Source organism: Sclerotinia sclerotiorum, genomic scaffold, assembly GCF_000146945.2.
Source record: "Sclerotinia sclerotiorum 1980 UF-70 scaffold_5 genomic scaffold, whole genome shotgun sequence".
In the NCBI taxonomy this organism is placed as follows: domain Eukaryota; kingdom Fungi; phylum Ascomycota; class Leotiomycetes; order Helotiales; family Sclerotiniaceae; genus Sclerotinia; species Sclerotinia sclerotiorum.
Genome location: NW_001820831.1, coordinates 954,079 through 971,454, shown reverse-complemented (window position 1 = coordinate 971,454; position 17,376 = coordinate 954,079). Strand labels below are relative to the sequence as shown.

The window sequence follows — 17,376 nt, the reverse complement described above, 5'->3', positions numbered from 1 at the left end:
ACATGTACTACAGGAGTAGGTAACATTAATGAAGAATCGCACAAAAATATGTAGTTGCAATGCCAAACGGGACACCCAAACAAGATCGATGTTGCCATGTAATGTCATACATTGTGGGATTCATCATGATTAACCAAGTTTCTCCAAAAGCCATTTCCGCACCATCATCCATGAATGCATCCATATGCCCTCACCGACGGTCTTCTCCTTTCTTAAGGGAAGGTGTCGGATAGTTTCTACCGGTCGTTGATCTTCAATCTCCTTCTCACCGAACCAAGCGCCATGCAACCCATATGGGACTCGCTGCGGAAGCTGTATTTTGCAAACAATAGTTTTCATATCTCTTGCATCGATAACCCAGAGTTCACTTTTTGCTTGAGAACCTGCAACACCATATTCATCAAGTTGTGCTTCATCAAAGACATAAGAAAGTAGCCAGCCATCATCCTCCGTTTTTCCATTTTCTCGTGGTACAAACCTGGATTCCTGGGCATAGAAACCTCCGGGGAGTTTAAAGATCTTGATAGGGTCACAAGGGTCGTTCGAGGCCAGAACTTCCGCGACTGTCCGTCTGTCGACACAACCTGTGATGGGGATCTGATTGGTCTCTTTTCCACGCGAGATCAGAGCGAGGACGTCTACTTTGACAAGTGAGTCGATTTTCACAGCACGACCTAGAGCAGCTCCAAATGTGCTGTCTGATACTGAGCAACCATAAATGTATTGAGCTTCCCTCATCGCCATCGAATCTCGTAAGGATGGAAATTCGAATGGTATTGACGAGAGAGCGAATTGGTGGCTTATAAAGTTCCCCGCTTGAGTAAATGAAAACCGATAGTAATACAATCGGCATTGTTCTTCTTCCACCGGGTTTGTGATAGGGTTGGCTTTCGGAATAGGTGCTGCAACATCACCTGCGCTAAAGACTAGTGAAGCACTTGTCAATCGGCATGCTAGCATGTTTACTGATATTGTTTCATCTTCTCTGGTAAATGTATTGTAGACTGTTTCGTCCCAGGTATTCGCCGTGTGAAAGATGCAGCAGGCATTCGTTTCAAACCACTGAGTGTCTTCTGGTTTCCATCTGGGGAAAACACCAAATCTGGATCTTCCCGCAGGATCATAAGAGACCACAGGTTCGTTGCGGGCAAGATTTAGAGGATCAAGTGAAAGAGGGAGATCCATGATTATGGTATGACTAAGGGACACTCCAAAATCATGCATCATCTTTGCGGATTTCACCCCGGGTACGGCTGCATTGACGAGTCGGGGAGATTTACTAGGTAAAAAATTATGCTGTGTGCTGGGTATAATAGAATAATGTACAAAAGGTGCAACAAATGTAGAATGAAAAAGTATAAGTTCGTTCGTGACAGGATCAATTCGAGGATGTGCCGTCGTCCATTCTTTCATAAATCCGATGAGTCCACTTCCGCCAAAAACTTCGCTAGGCTCCAATTCCGTAACTGGCTCTCCTTCTGCTTGAACACCATTGTACCAGCCGACAGTTTCTAGACCGGGTAACGAAATGCGCATCGGTGGCCCACTCTCACATGTTGCCAAAGCTCTGCCATCATGATATAGGATACTGGTATTGGCTACACTTATTTTTCTGATTGCCTTTGCAGATCCAGGAAGATTAGAGAGGATGATGAGAAATATGGTTCGGAATATTCGCAGGATAATGGTGAGAAGAGTTGAAGCAGGATTGACGAGTGTGGCTATGCTTGGAAGTATAGGCGCACGGAGAGATGGTGTTGAGATGCTCGAGAGATAAGCATCAGTAAGAATATATTGATTGACGAAATGCGGATGAATTCCTCCATTTTTCCCTCTTCGAAATGCTACACCACTGAGCATCCCATCTCCGTCAAACCAATGTGCATCTCTACCCAAGTCTCCATTTGTCACTGGATTTCCTCCATTGCGTACATACTCTCCGCCCGCAAGCTCCTTTGGAATGATACCAGTATAGGTACAAGCCGTCAAGGGTTGTGTGCGATGTATGGGTGCGAAGTTCCCATGGAGATATGGGTGTTGTTTCCTGAACCCTCCCTTTTTCTCATTGGCGAACGTCATGAACAGACGAGCGAAGGTAAGGCTGTGTTTTGATGAGTACTTAATGTGAACATGTGGAAAATGAAGTAATTATGTGAGGACAATGAATGAGTAACGGTATATCTAGGTCGTCTCTGAAATACAGTGAAATTGTGAATAGTTTCCTAAGAAAAATGCGAGGCAATATTACAAAGTACTGTAGGAAAGGTCGACGGCTGTGCGGAAATAGACCAAGATTTCCTTGCTTTGGAAATACCTACCTACATGGCCCATCAAACTGGCGTTCCAAAGCATCTCGGGGAAAAGCTCCTAGGAAGTTAGTCGGACGAGGTGGGATATTCTATGAGAGGCATTGTTTCCTTGGTTGGTCGAGCATATGACGACAACTTATTTACTACTAGCAGGTATGAGAACTACTAGATACTTCACTTAACTTTGGTTTATGAGATGACGGCGGTTAGAAGTTATGGCTGGGAAATCGAATAATATGTGATGGATACGAGGGAAGGGACATGAATGATCGACGGAAGATTATGTAATCAATGAGAAGTAATGACGACATCGATCTCAAGTTGTGCAAGGATTCGAGAGGATAGAGAAATAGACTCCGGACCACCGACCCCGCACCCGCCACTATTATTGTACGTAGTAAGTCTTAATTCTTCATATAATCGATTACATTCACCAATTGTACTCTGGTAGGTATTATTTGATGGTATTATTTGGCAATAGCTGCAAGTAGTAGTTCTTTAAAACTAAAATAGCTAAACAACCCGTCATATCACATGCACACTCAGGTGGGTAGGTTACTAGGTAGGTAGGTACCTGGATCTAAAGAGTCAAACTACTACCACTTGCTACTCCTGGTAGTTATGACCCGCCTCCCGCAATTACCATGCTAAAATGCCATGCCTGCGGGAAGCCAATTTCTCCAAATCTGATTACGCAGTGCCGTAATTCTTCCATGTCCTTACTAGCTTTCTACACTTAGGCTACCGAGGTGCCCCTTCTATTCCATTTTTCTTTTTCTTCTAGAATCATTGTGCTGATCTCATTACATGAGCTTCCACTAAGTCTTCTCTCCGCATCGCTCCATCCTCTACCTATTTCCCAATTCATAGGCTTTATATAGAGATGTTTGCCGTTAGTAGATCTGCATTCTACCAAATTTAACTTTACTCTGGTGTCAAAAATGGGCTTCGACTATGCCTTAGTGTTAGTACATTAACCTCGATATTTTCTGATGGAGCTGACGATTATTAAGTCATCTCAAATATACCATCCCACCAGCCATCATCCTGACATTCGTTTATCGACCTTTCCTTCAACACATAGATATCTATAAGATACTGTTTCTCATATCTATTGCTGTCGTTTCTACCATCCCTTGGGATTCATATCTTATCCACCGGAAAATATGGACATACCCATCCAATGTGATTATTGGCCCCAGGCTGTTTTCAATTCCTGCTGAAGAGCTATTCTTCTTTGTGATACAGACATACAATACCACTCTGCTCTACTTACTATTAAGCAAACCAATCTTCCATTCGACCTATCTTTGGACATGGGATGGTTCAAATGATAGGAAACGGAGTCCTTGGGATCTGCACCTTCATCGCAAGACTGCAAGGAAATTGGGCCAGCTAATTCTTATATCTCTTATTATACTAGGAGTCCTTCTTATTGTGCAAAACGGGAAGGGCACATATTTAGGGTTGATTTTGGCTTGGGCAGGACCATTCGCACTATTGTTATGGACTCTATCCTACAAGTTTTTGATTAGACTACCATATTCAACTACTCTATTACCAATTACCTTACCCACCTTATATTTATGGGTAGTAGATACTTTGGCACTGAAGAGAGGCACATGGACAATTGAGACAGGGACGAAATTAGGTCTGCAATTATGGGATGGGCTTGACATCGAAGAAGCCGTGTTTTTTCTCGCAACCAACATACTTATTGTGTTTGGTCTTGTCGCTTTCGATCATGCACTGGCTATTTTGTTTACATTTCCAACATTGTTTCCCAGCGTTCCAGCATACCCCTCCCCAAAATTGCTTGTGCGTGCCCTCACAACAGACACATGCAAGTACGATATGTGTCGGGTGAGAGGCATTCAAGAAGCTGTGGACAGGTTAAAAAGAAAGAGCAGGAGTTTCTATTTGGCCAGCTCGGTCTTTCACGGTCGTCTTCGAATTGACTTGATTTTATTGTATGTATAGCATAGATATCCCGACCGTTTCTTCCAATCTTTGCTAATGTGATCTAGATATTCATTTTGCAGAGTCGCCGATGACCTTGTTGATGATGCGAATACTGACTCTGAGGCTCGGGAATGGATTACTAAACTCACACACTACCTTGACCTGGTGTACGGATCAAAGGAAACTACCAACATGACTGACTCGTTGCGACCCGGCCTTGATACGTACATTCAGGATAGCTTCCCTCCATCTTCATATTGGGCACTTCGGTTTCTACCAACTCACATTCTATCATCTGCGCCTTTGTACGAGTTACTAGCAGGATTCAAGACGGATTTAGAATTTCATCAAGCGGATTCTTCCAGCGAGACGAGAGAATTTCCCATTCGAAATGAAGACGATCTCATTGCATACAGTACGAGAGTTGCTGGGACAGTGGCTGAAATGTGCTTGGAATTAATTTTTCACCATACTTCAACTGTTATTTTATCTCATCGACGTAACGATCTTATCCATGCTGGCGCCCGCATGGGAATAGCTCTACAGTGTATCAACATTTGTAGAGATGTGACCGTGGATGCTGGGATTGGAAGAGTATATCTCCCCACTTCATGGCTCGAGAAAGAAAGCTTGAAACCTCAACAGGTTGTGGACAATCCTACTGGACCAGTTATCGACAAACTACGAGAAAGGTTACTAGAAAAGGCTTTTGGCATCTATCGGGAAGCTCGCCCTGCCATTGAAAAGATTCCGGGACATGCCAAGGTGTCGATGAGAGTTGTTGTTGAGAGCTATGTCGAGATAGGGAGAGTGATGAGAGAACGGGAACGTAAAGTTACCAAAGGTCGGGCTACAGTACCGAAACTGAGGCGCATCGGAGTTGTTTGGAAAGCTTTGAATCAGCGTTGACTCTTTTTGAGATACCATTAGCACTGTTGTAATCCAGCATACATACCATGTAGAGATAAATACGAAGCATGGCGAATCGAGGATGACTAGAGTTCTGTGGCTGCTTACTGTAATATATATGAAATCTATGAATATATGAAATAGTAAGATTATTTCATCATTAACCTTGTACGACTTGGCTTGGCATTCTTATCCGAGGAGATTGAGCTTGGACCACTTTTAGCACTGAACATGATGATGGTGGGGTGGATGGCGCCCAGTTAAGAAAAATGGATGACACCTTGATCTAACACTATCGCAATGCAAGACCTTGCATTGAGTATTACCTACTCGTATCCAATAGGTAGGTAATCACTTTTGTCCGACATGTGAATGACTTCGAGGTTTACTGGTCTTTGTACCATATATTTCAATCGCATCAGCAATCTATAATGGCGACGGCAGGAGCAAAGAAGACTGCAATTGTAGTTGGTGAGTTCTGCTCCTACTATATTTACCCCGCATCTTCAAAACATTCAAATCTAGCTATGTATTGTATCTCATGAGCTCATGTTTTCCGGACATAGGCGCCGGCGTTGGCGGTGTTGCAACGGCAGCACGACTCGCAAAAGCAGGCTTTTCTGTCACTGTACTCGAAAAGAACAATTTCACGGGCGGTCGATGCAGTATAATTCATCATGATGGTTATCGATTTGACCAAGGGCCTTCCCTTTTGCTCCTCCCAAAAATGTTCAAACAAACATTTCACGATCTCGATACTTCACTCGAAGATGAAGGTGTGGAGCTATTAAAATGCGAGCCGAATTACAATTTGTGGTTTGGGGATGGAGAGATGCTTGAGCTCAGTACCGATGCGAGTATAATGAAGAGAGAAATCGAAAAATGGGAAGGAAAAGATGGCTTCGAGAGATATCTTCAGTGGCTCGGAGAAGCTCATCGACATTATGAGCTGAGTGTGCGCGAGGTTTTGCATAAGAATTTCACATCGATATTCAACATGCTGCGTCCTAGCTTCTTCCTCAACATCTTTAAGCTTCATCCATTCGAAAGTATATATTCTCGAGCTTCAAAGTACTTCTGGACGGAGAGGTTAAGGCGAGCTTTTACCTTTGGGAGTATGTATATGGGAATGTCTCCATTCGATGCTCCTGGCACATATTCTCTACTTCAGTATACGGAGCTTGTTGAAGGTATTTGGTACCCGGTTGGTGGATTTCATGCTATTGTAGGGGCTTTGGTCCGAATATGCGAGCGATTGGGTGTCGATATTCAACTCAATTCACCAGTCACTTCAGTGTTGACTTCCCAGGATGGCAAAACTGCAACAGGAGTTCTTCTATCTTCTGGCAAAAAGCTCGACGCTGATCTTGTCGTAATCAATGCTGACCTCGTCTATGCTTACAATAATCTATTTCCTTCTTCCAAATCCACGTCTTATGCCAAATCTTTACAAAAGCGAGCTGGCTCTTGCAGCTCCATTTCTTTTTACTGGGCTCTTTCCAAACAGGTTTCACAACTTAATGCGCACAACATATTTCTCGCAGATGAGTATCGCGAATCATTCGATTCCATCTTTGACAGGCAATCTATTCCCGATGAGCCTTCATTTTACGTGAACGTGCCCTCACGAATCGATCCGACGGCTGCCCCGGAAGGAACAGATTCCCTCGTGGTTCTTGTTCCAGTTGGCCATCTTCTAAAATCGGCCACATCCAGCCTCTCTCAAGAGCATCCCTCTGTCGCAGCTGGCTCTGGTGTTGCAAGAGAACAAGATTGGGAGTCTATCGTAAAGTCGACTCGCGAAAGAATACTGGAAACGATAGAGTCGCGCACAAAATGTGGACCGCTCGGCCCATTAATTATTCATGAAGAGTTAAATACACCTACATCATGGGAATCGCGTTTTAATCTGGATAAAGGATCTATCCTTGGGCTGTCTCACTCCTTCTTTAATGTCCTTGCATTTCGTCCAAAGACTAAACATCCAGAAATCAATGGTGTATATTTTGTGGGTGCGTCCACACACCCAGGAACTGGGGTACCAATTGTTCTTGGTGGAGCAAAGATCACAAGTACACAGATTCTTGATGACCTAGGGATGCAAATTCCATGGACGAATAAAAGCAATGCGGTCCCAGATGAAGGGGTCGTCCAGTGGAAAGGAACGAACAATTTGGATCGAATCGTTAAAGAGAGACCAATATTAAGTAACGTTGGGATCTTCACCCTGGCTTTTGTGGTTTTAAGTCTTACGATCGCATACATTAATAGTAATTTGGTGGTTCTCTGGGACGAAGAGATGAAGAAGGGATGGGGATCTGGAAAAGCGACATAATTCATAATTCACATCGCCATATCAGATATCCATGATTTGCGTTTTTATTCACCTCTCAATTTTCAAAGTCTCAACAACTGATAGCTAGCTGGCGATCAAAATTACTTTTTGTTTTCTTGTTTATAAGGGGCCAGTGTCGGTAGTTTGCAGGCCTAGAATGGTCTACTCATCTATAGTTTGTGCCATACCGTCGGGGCTACAGTGAGAGTCAATTCATTCAAGTAATATCCAGCTAATCATTGTTCGTATATTGAATGTCCAGACGTCCAGCTTTAGGTATTTTAAGGAGGCATTACAATGACTTAATTGGAGGATTTATATACTTAACGATTGATCAGATCAATTGAGTGATCGAACCTCCTCCGGTAACGGTCTTCTGGTACTTTTGTGTCATGTGAAAAAGGCTTTTAACTTCAACAATAAGGCAATGCTAGCTAGTAAGATACTATTACCTTCGGGAGGGAAGGGAGCGGGGTGAGAAAAAAAGTTTCTTTGATGTAATGACCTTAAGCTTTCCAGGGATGAATTTCGCGTTGCGCTCACTGTTCTAGAAGATTGGACTGCATGTATAAAGTATACTCATCATCGATGAAGTAGCTCTAGAACATGTTTGGGTCAAATGAATGCAGAAATCAAGCTTTCGCCTTGTGGATCTGTCTGTGTGCATGAAAATATGTTGATTTTCCGGATGTGTTTCCATAATGAGATTAGTAAAAGAGCCTATATTTCTGTACGTCATTTGGAGCTAAGCTCCAATTAGCTTTTCCTCCTCCTGAGGTCGAGTCTTCGATCAACAAACATCAACATCAACATCAACGGATCCTCGAAACCCTCAGACAATTTTCTTCATCTTGACATCAACCTTTTTAAGGTGAGCCGTAATCGAAATTTTTTATTGTCATCTATCCCCGGCATTGCCGGGTTCTATACACAGTAGCCATTAGGGGAATTCGGGTAATTAAGTACATAGCAGATAATCCATTATTGGCTGCAAGATGTGATTCCCCTCGTTTTCGGATCGAAAACAGTACTAGATAGAGTCACATGGATGAGTTCTGTTGAATCCAAATCAAGCTTCCAAATCGATTTTATTGTGTAATCAATGGTGTCTTGTCATTCAACCTCAGAAAGTCCCGACTTTGATACTGATGACAAAATATCGGCAGGTAGTTCTGGCAATGTTGATCATGGTATCATTTTGAGGTGGGACATTTAGCTTAGTTAGATATGATAAGATCGTTATAAACCATTTCTTCTGAATTGGATTAACGCATCCCTTGCTTCCTATGCATATATATAGTTCCATATTTTCAGCATCCCGCCCTTCTTCGATATCTGCTTAGATTTTGCATTTATACCCCTCTTCATACTGTTGTTCATTGATAACACAATTCCCCACGAAACTTCCACATTTCCATCAAAATGATCGAGAAACGCAACGAGGCGCTACACATAAACCCAGATGTTTTCCACTATCCTACCTCTACCGATATAGCTATCACAACCCGTGGAAGCGATGTGTATTGGGCCATCACTGCCGCAATGGCCTTTGCAACTCTATGTTTCCTAGCATGGAGTTTCCGCATTCCACGAAGCAAACGTATTTTTCATTATATTACTGCGGCTATCACGATGACGGCTGCAATTGCTTATTTTACCATGGCCTCGAATTTGGGATATGCTTCCATCATTCAGGAATTTCAACGTGGTAATCCGAAAGTTAGGGGTGTTACGAGGGAGATTTTCTACGTGAGATATATCGATTGGGTTGTTACTACTCCTGTAAGATTCTCTGCTAGCAGGCTTCTCATACGCTTGGTTATTTTACTAATCTTTCTCCTTTTTCTTCTATTCTAGCTGTTACTCTTAGATATCCTCTTAACAGCCGGTCTTCCATGGCCTACAATCCTATTCACGATATTTCTCGACGAGGTAATGATTATCACCGGACTCGTCGGTGCCCTCGTCGCCTCCTCTTATAAATGGGGATACTTCGTCTTCGCCATGTTCGCCCTCTTCGGCATCGCCTGGAACATCCTCTTCGTCGGTGCTCGCCACGCTAAATCCCTAGGCACAGAAGTAAACAAAACATACTGGATGTGCGGGGGCATCACCATGTTCCTGTGGTTTCTATATCCTATCGCATGGGGACTCTCAGAGGGCGGAAATATCATAGCTCCTGATTCCGAAGCTGTGTTCTATGGTGTTCTGGATGTACTTGCTAAGATTGGTTTTGGGATTTTGCTCCTGAATGGTCATCGCAATATTGATCCGGCTCATCTGGGTTTGCATATTAGGGATTATAATGAGCAGCCGGGTTCGTTTCATGAGAAGAATTCATATGCGAATGGTGCGGCTGGTAGTTCGTCTGCTCCGGTGACGGGGGCGGGTGCGGGTACGTCGACGGGTTATGGTAATGGGTTTGGTGCGACTGGGGCTACGGCGGCGCATTCAAATGCTGCTGCTCGTGATGGCGGGGCTCAACCGGTTAATTCGTCGGTGGTTTGATTGACTGTTGCTTGGTTTACCTAGTATCATGCGCAAGAAACCATGTATGTTTTTGGGGTAAACTATTCTGTTTACATGGCTAGAAAGATCAGTCGGCTATGATATTCACACATCAATGTTTTCACGAAAGATAAAGATTTCGATCAGAGGGTAGAGAGTAGAGAGATTTCTTTTCTTTCTCCTTTCCTTTTCCTTGTTTTTCTTTATATTGGATTTCAGATTGGGGAATAAATTTCTGGGTTGTTGGGTCGGGATTTGTATACATATATTGTATATCTATTTCACTTATTTTATGATTTAATGATTTAATGATATAATGAAAAGATTACAATCTACTTGGATAAATTTGTTGGGCGAATGTGGTTGGGGATGGGGTGTAAATGATTGGTGAATATGTGTGGATTAATCAAGCGATGGGAGTTTTTTGTGTAGTATGAGACTATACGGTGTAAGATGATGTGATAGGAAAGCCCGTGGGTGTCGGGTAGTGCGAAGCTGTTATTGGGACATTAGTTATGAGGTATTTGGGACAGGAATGGTGAAGATGTTGCCGAGTATGATGTTGACGGAGTTTGGGGGGCTGGGCTATGTGAGTTATATTTGGGATTTTGTAATATTTCCAAGGAGTGCCCGGAGGACGTTGGAGGAAGAGTCTGAGTAGGGATTCTGAGAGATTTGAAGTTGGAGGGTGGTGAATATAGTCGAACTGGGGAGAAAGGTTTGTGTTATCATCGTCCCAGCCTACCTTTTACGCGAAGTAAAGCTAATGGTCTTCAAGACGGTGATTTACCTTGGCGGTTGTTGATAGTATATATTTGCAAAATTTTCACAAACTATGGACTGTCAGCCAAGAGTAGCTCTATTTGTTCTTACCACAGTTCCAACTAGGTGTGGGAAAATAAGTAGTAAAGCTAGTTCGCTCGTCTAAATTCTCTCCTTGCTCCCCTTATTTTCATTTACTTTCGGTACATAATAACACGTTTTTATCACGACCTAATTAGAGTACGAGCTACTGAATTGGAATTCATAGTTACTTCATTATTTTTTTGGTCTCGAGAACTCGGTTCGCAAGTACTTGCAAATAAGCTTGGTGGAACAATGGCTTTGTTAACAAACTGACCAACACGTTATGTTGTTTGTTAGAATTTCGTGAAAGAAATTTCCAACGCAAACGTCTTCATTCCTAGCTTGGAAAAGTACAGATATGAGGATAAAGAAATTCAAAAATGGCTGCTCAATAGATACAGCTTTTTCTTCCGACTTAACTACCAACATAATTTTGGACATTTGAATTGAATCTATTAATCAACTTATCAACATATACACGGCTTTGCAATAGCTATCATGAGTACATTAGGAATGAGACCACGACGAGGAGGGCACTCAGAGCACGCAAGTCCTACATCACCACGTATCAGCACCTACAAAACATGGAGAGAACAACTATCTCGAGATACCTCAGGGAAGACCTCGGGACAAGATATATCCAGAGTGCCTGTATTCGAGGACACAGACGAAGAAGACTCACAAAGCTCAGAAAGAAGCCAAGATAAGAAGCAAAATGACACAGAAGAAGCGATCAACAAATCCAAAAAAGAAGCAGCAAAAGACGAAGAAATAATCCAACAACTATTCCAACCCTCACATCCCACTCCTGGTCCACACAGACGAAAATCCGTAGAATTCGCAAACATATCATCTGAATCCATGGATGAAAGTGAAGAAGAAATCAGACAAACAATCGAGAATTTCAAACGACGAGATGCCGCTCGGAGATCTCCTCGATATACAAGTATCGATGTATTCCGACCATCCGCGCTGTGGAAAAGCAACGCGCAGACGCGCGAAAAGAAACTGAAGACGGATAAAAAAGCAAAAACAGAAGGAAAAAGAAAAAATCAGCAGCAACCCAGCTACCTCAAATTCTGGACTTGGAATTGGCGCGGTCCAAATCCTATAGACTTTATTCCGATTCCTCCTCCTTATCACCCTGAGAATCTAGATCCGGAAATTGTTTTTTCGTATTCGTGCGGACATATACTTCCTACGCGGATTATCTCCCCGCCCTCATCATCACCTACATCACCTACATCACCTACATCACCTACATCACCTACATCACCTACATCACCTACATCACCACATTCTCCCTCTCCCTCTCCCACCACCACCACCACCGCCAGCACCACCAAATCCCCCCTCGCCCCCCTCCCCTCCTCTCAAATCGAAATTCTGCGCGCAACAGCCCAAAAAGGACTTCATCACCTCGTCACACCACAGGATAATCTCTGTCCCAATTGTTTTATATGGTATGAATGGTTTGCGGGATTATGTTTATTGATATGTTTTTGGGGACTGTGGGGGTATTTCTTTTTGGTTCGATGGCCGGAGACGTGGTGGGTTTTGGGGGATGAGGAGGGTGGGTGGAGGTGGACGCCGAAGAGGTTTAGGGTTGTGGTTGATTTTGATACGGGTGGGGGTGGAAGGTCTTATTGAGTTTGGGAAGGGTTGGGGTGTGAGAGGTGTGGGGGTGGGGTGGAGAATATCCTTCGTGGTTGGAAGGAGGAGGGGAAAATAGATGGATTTTATTCTGGATGTCCTTTTTTAACTTTTTGTTTCGAGATTCGAAGTCCTTGCTTTTCCCGAGGTTATTTATAATAAGACTACATCAAGTAGAAAAAGCTGAAAAATAACCTCACAATTCCCACTTCGTTTCATCCTCCTCAAAAGCAATCACTTCCTGAGGCCCTTCACTCTCTAGGATATATCCCAACTCACACTTGTCATATTTAACTACTCTTTCCGCCATGTCTTCCGTGTAAAATTTGTCGAAGCGAGGTGATAAAGCATCGTCTAGTGTTCTTACATTACCAGCTGGATGCAATACAGACCAAGGTTGTACACACGTATGACCCTTGCATGATTTTGTAACCATGAGAAGAGCATCGAGGCGGGGGATTAGTTTGTCAAGATTGAGCTTGCTTTGGGTAGAGGGGTTTGTGGTAGTCGATGAGGATGGATATATGTTGTTAATTTGATGAGGATCGGTGGTCAGATCGTAAAGCTCGTGTTCATTGGTACACCAGACTGAGTAGTAGAGATTATGGGCGTCGCTAATTATGCGTAGAGCTTTATAGGTATTATTCACACTATAATGGACCACTTTCCCATCATCGAGTGAAAATTTGCGGATCCCTTCAGGGAGTGCTTTTCCCCAAAACTCGACGTTCACGTGTTCTTGTCTAGTTGCCTCGGCATCTTTGAGTCCTTGGGAATCGAGAGGAATTACGCTACCATCAAGATCTTGCCTTTTCCAGTCGCCATTGGCAATTTTGAGGATAGTTGGAGCAAGGTCGGTATGTGCGGTCACAATACTTGTTTCTTCTCCTTGTGGAACTCCGGGGCCACGGATGACAAGAGGAATGTTGATATCTTCCTCAAATCCACACTCTTTTCCTGGAGCAAGACGGTGTTGAGAGATGTGATAGCCATTGTCAGTAGAAAAGATGAAATATGTGTTATCGAGTATTCCATAATCAGTTAGTCGATGAAATAGACCTTCGATAAGTTCATCTACTGCTTGAAGGGTTTGAAGACGAGCCCGGTAGAACTCATCATTGTATGCGATAGCTTCATCCGTGAGCTGATCTAGATGTTTTACCCATGATGCCCCGCTAGGCTACATCAGAACATTAGTTCCAGCTTCCCGCGACAAGCACATGACTTACCTTATCTGGATTGAAATTTGCATTTCTGGGAACCTTTGCACTAGGAAATAAATGTTTGTGTCTCTCGGCAGGAAGAGGAGTGGTCATTAGAATTCCTTCTCCTGGTTTAAATGCATCGGGACCAACATTTGAATGAGGAGCAATTGGCGCTGCGACTAAAAAGAATGGCTTTCCGGATTGTACCCCTTCATCGAGCAATCCATATGCCTTTTGAGCGAGAACGTCTGTTGAGTATTCGCCCTCGTGACTTACAGGGGGATGCTCATTCCTTTGAAATGTCGAGTTGTAATATTGATATGTGAATGGATCCAGGAGGAAATCAGATGAAGTCCATCCAGCTGGATGGGGAGAGTTCCAATTGTCTACAGTGTGATGATTGAAAAGCTTCCCTGTGTAGAAAGTGCTGTATCCAGCATCCTGAAGCCATACCGGGAGATAAGCATCGTTGAAGCCCTGCTCAACAAATTTCTGATATCCACCTATTCTAATACATCAGCTTCGAAAGTACACAAGAGACTAAGATAAACACTGACCATAAGGAGGTGCTACATCCGTGACATTTGTGTTATGGGCATTCTTGCCTGTCCATAAAGTTACCCTCGAAGGACAACATATCGCAGTAGTACAGTAATGACGTTTGAAAAAGGTTCCTTGATCAATTATATGCTTTTTCAGTAGAGGCATATAATCGACTGACTGCAGATGCAGGTCCTGATCATCCGTCAAAACAAGCACTATGTTTGGTCTTCCATCATTCTTCTGTTTAATCGAAGCTTTCATGGCAGCAGAAACTGTAGCAAGTCCTAGAGTAAACGCTGACGGGAACTTCATGCTGAGGTCTTCTTTTTCACGACCCTTTAGTATTGTCTCTATGGCTCCCAATTCTCGTATTTCAGATAGTAATCATTGATAGCTCCTCCTGGTGATTCGGAAATGAAGCCAGTCAATTTGGACATTAAAAATTCGCCGGAAGTTACCATGATTGATTCAAATTCCACACTTCGATGTGAAGTACTCAGTACCCGTTCATTTGTGCCGTCAGAAAGTCGGCAAGTTGGGTAGCTGGAGATGTACGAGTAGGGGGAACATCATCGACGCTGTTTTTAATATCCCAAATAATTTTCGCTATAGGACATGGCGAAAATCAGCGGATTTGAGTTATGCTAACCAAGTGAATGCTAAAGCAGCCTTAACTTAATGTATGGCGTGAGATCCGTGCCTGTTTTCATCATCAAATTGCGGGGCTTCAGGGCTCATTCTACAGGGGCTTTCCGCCTAAGCCTCCCTCCATACATCTTTCATTAGGCCGTTTAATAAAATCCACCACCACATGCGAGACCAAGTCGAACGTCTAGAGCAGCATGGTGAGATTTTTAATGAGATGATGAGCTTTTCAATTTTTCGCTCCAATTGAGTTCGGGTAAATTGCCTTGCATGAGCACCATTTGGGTCAATAGCCTAGGGAACAAGGTACTGGTCTAGCCATTTAAAATCGTCTTGTGGTCTGCTTAAACTTTGACGACCGCCATGAACCATAGTAAGTAATTGTCGTTGGGAGTAGCATTGGACTTTGAAATATGGCAGCACATGAGACAGATACCATCCACAAAGATGATTCAAGTCAAGCTTCATCTAGACACGCGAATTCGATAAAATCGTCCTCAGAAACAGATTCATTACTTTCGCCGGTCACCGCTACCTCAACACCAAATTATAAGTCGACCTCAACCTTTCCAGACGTCGAATCCGCACAAAATGTTCAAGCCGAGAACGAAACCACAGGGAGAGTTACGAAGAGCGCTGCTATTATAATAAGTCTTCTGCTCATTGGTAAACCCTTACAAATTCTTTATTGAACTCCTTGACGCTGATGCTTTCAGGTGTTTTCATATCATATGCAGATGGCACGCTCGTTCTTGCAACATATGGTACCATTGCTTCCGAATTCCGGGCTCTCGGTGATGCCAGCTGGCTGACTACTAGCTATTCTTTGGCGATGTGCGCTGTTCAACCACTTACAGGCAAGATTAGTGATATATATGGAAGAAAGCCAGTTCTTTTAATTTCATATGGATTCTTTGTGATTGGATGTGTCTTAACGTGTGTCATATTTTCCGATGTCTAAAATGGCCGCGCTGATATTTTGATAGTGGACTTTCTCAGGCAATGTGGCAAACTGTGATGGGCAGAGTAGTAGCTGGTATGGGAGGTGCCGGTATGAGCGTCATGGTGTCTGTTCTAATAGTTGGTGAGTGATTAGAATTATACTCGATTTCCAAGCCACATCCTAACATGTCCAGATCTTGTACCTCTGATTCATGTCGCTGCCTGGAGGAGTTATGTTAACGTCGTTGGGACCATTGGAAGGAGTATTGGTGGTCCCTTGGGCGGACTGTTAGCAGACACGATAGGTTGGCGCTGGTAAATATTCCATTCCAGATTAGAGTTTCCGGTGATATCCAATTTTCTGACATCAGGTGGCAGGTCATTCATCGGACAAGGACCTCTGATGCTTTTCGCTATTGTTTTGGTAGCATACAAACTTCCAACCCGCTCGTTATCCGACGAGCCTATCCATGCCGACGATGGGCCTTCAAGGCTTCGAAGAATTGATTTTGTTGGGGCTTTCATGCTGACTGGAACTATCGCTGCTTTTCTCGCCGCACTCAGTCTTGCGGGACAAGCACTACCTTGGTCTCATCCTATAGTCATCGGACTGTTGTTGGGATCCGTTCTGCTTGGCGCTGTATTTGTGAGTTACGAGATCAAGGTTGCTACTGAGCCCATATTTCCACCCGCACTTGCGATTCAAAGAGATGTGGCAGCATCATATGCTATCAATGCATTGCAGCTGGGTGCACAAGTTGGCGTAAGACCTCCCTGTCTCCTATCTTTGATATGCTCGTTACTAATATAGCAAAGATGATGTATTCCGTCCCACTCTACTTTCGCGTAACACAAGGAAGCTCTAATACCACTGCGGGACTTCATCTCTTCCCTGCCGTGTTTGGTAATACGACGGGAGGCCTCCTCGCAGGTTGGCTGATTAGCCGGTTCGTTCATTGCCCATTCAATTATTCTGGTCAGATCATTCTAAAATTAGCATACTAACAGCCTCCAGTACCGGCCATTATAAATATCTTCTAACCCTCTCTACGCTCTCATCCATCTTCTCCTACACCATCCTTCTCACCACATGGCATAGCAATAACCTTTCTCTCGTGTCCTCTCTCGCTATATTCCCAGGAGGGTTTGGCCTCGGAATAACAGCTGCCTGCACATTCATTGCACTCACTGTCTCTGTCAGAAAAATGAGATGGGCATGGCAACCGCAGGAATGTATCTAATGTCCAGTATCGGTACGGTTGTTGGCGTGGCCCTGTGCGCTGGGGTCCAAAACAGTGCTTTGGGCGAAGCGCTTGGAGGACTAGGTTTGGATGACAGTGTGGTAAGGAAAGTTATGAGTGATGTAGGGAGCGTGAAGGACTTGCATGGAAATATCAGGCTGCAGGTAATAGAAGCCTACGTGAAAAGCTTAGAAGCGAGCCACGCGGTGAGTGTGGGACTATCAGCGTTAGCGTTTTTGGTGAGTCTGGTGGTTAGAGAGAAGAAGATTATGTAGATG

General features: G+C 43.6%; 7 protein-coding genes across 7 annotated transcripts; 4 read left to right on the top strand and 3 right to left on the bottom strand.

Annotated features, from left to right (window-relative positions):
• Positions 1-129: 129 nt before the first annotated feature.
• Positions 130-2,352, bottom strand: SS1G_04342 (hypothetical protein; the record flags this gene model as incomplete). Its single annotated transcript, XM_001594485.1, has 2 exons — positions 130-2,101; positions 2,249-2,352. 2 exons carry the CDS (start codon positions 2,350-2,352, stop codon positions 130-132), a joined length of 2,076 nt encoding a protein of 691 aa, XP_001594535.1.
• A 1,811-nt stretch (positions 2,353-4,163) lies between these two features.
• SS1G_04341 (hypothetical protein) lies at positions 4,164-5,180 on the top strand (the record flags this gene model as incomplete). The annotated part of the gene is made up of 2 exons (XM_001594484.1): positions 4,164-4,279; positions 4,352-5,180. 2 exons carry the CDS (start codon positions 4,164-4,166, stop codon positions 5,178-5,180), a joined length of 945 nt encoding a protein of 314 aa, XP_001594534.1.
• A 431-nt stretch (positions 5,181-5,611) lies between these two features.
• On the top strand, positions 5,612-7,515 carry SS1G_04340 (hypothetical protein; the record flags this gene model as incomplete). Its single annotated transcript, XM_001594483.1, has 2 exons — positions 5,612-5,651; positions 5,747-7,515. 2 exons carry the CDS (start codon positions 5,612-5,614, stop codon positions 7,513-7,515), a joined length of 1,809 nt encoding a protein of 602 aa, XP_001594533.1.
• A 1,422-nt stretch (positions 7,516-8,937) lies between these two features.
• SS1G_04339 (hypothetical protein) lies at positions 8,938-10,023 on the top strand (the record flags this gene model as incomplete). The annotated part of the gene is made up of 2 exons (XM_001594482.1): positions 8,938-9,297; positions 9,373-10,023. The coding sequence occupies 2 exons, from the start codon at positions 8,938-8,940 to the stop codon at positions 10,021-10,023; spliced, it is 1,011 nt and encodes a 336-aa protein (XP_001594532.1).
• Positions 10,024-12,159: 2,136 nt separating this feature from the next.
• On the bottom strand, positions 12,160-12,285 carry SS1G_04338 (predicted protein; the record flags this gene model as incomplete). The annotated part of the gene is made up of 1 exon (XM_001594481.1): positions 12,160-12,285. One exon carries the CDS (start codon positions 12,283-12,285, stop codon positions 12,160-12,162), a length of 126 nt encoding a protein of 41 aa, XP_001594531.1.
• A 433-nt stretch (positions 12,286-12,718) lies between these two features.
• SS1G_04337 (hypothetical protein) lies at positions 12,719-14,364 on the bottom strand (the record flags this gene model as incomplete). Its single annotated transcript, XM_001594480.1, has 3 exons — positions 12,719-13,702; positions 13,752-14,230; positions 14,349-14,364. The coding sequence occupies 3 exons, from the start codon at positions 14,362-14,364 to the stop codon at positions 12,719-12,721; spliced, it is 1,479 nt and encodes a 492-aa protein (XP_001594530.1).
• A 964-nt stretch (positions 14,365-15,328) lies between these two features.
• SS1G_04336 (hypothetical protein) lies at positions 15,329-17,373 on the top strand (the record flags this gene model as incomplete). The annotated part of the gene is made up of 7 exons (XM_001594479.1): positions 15,329-15,581; positions 15,632-15,851; positions 15,902-15,999; positions 16,052-16,145; positions 16,236-16,620; positions 16,674-16,804; positions 17,106-17,373. 7 exons carry the CDS (start codon positions 15,329-15,331, stop codon positions 17,371-17,373), a joined length of 1,449 nt encoding a protein of 482 aa, XP_001594529.1.
• Positions 17,374-17,376: the final 3 nt, after the last annotated feature.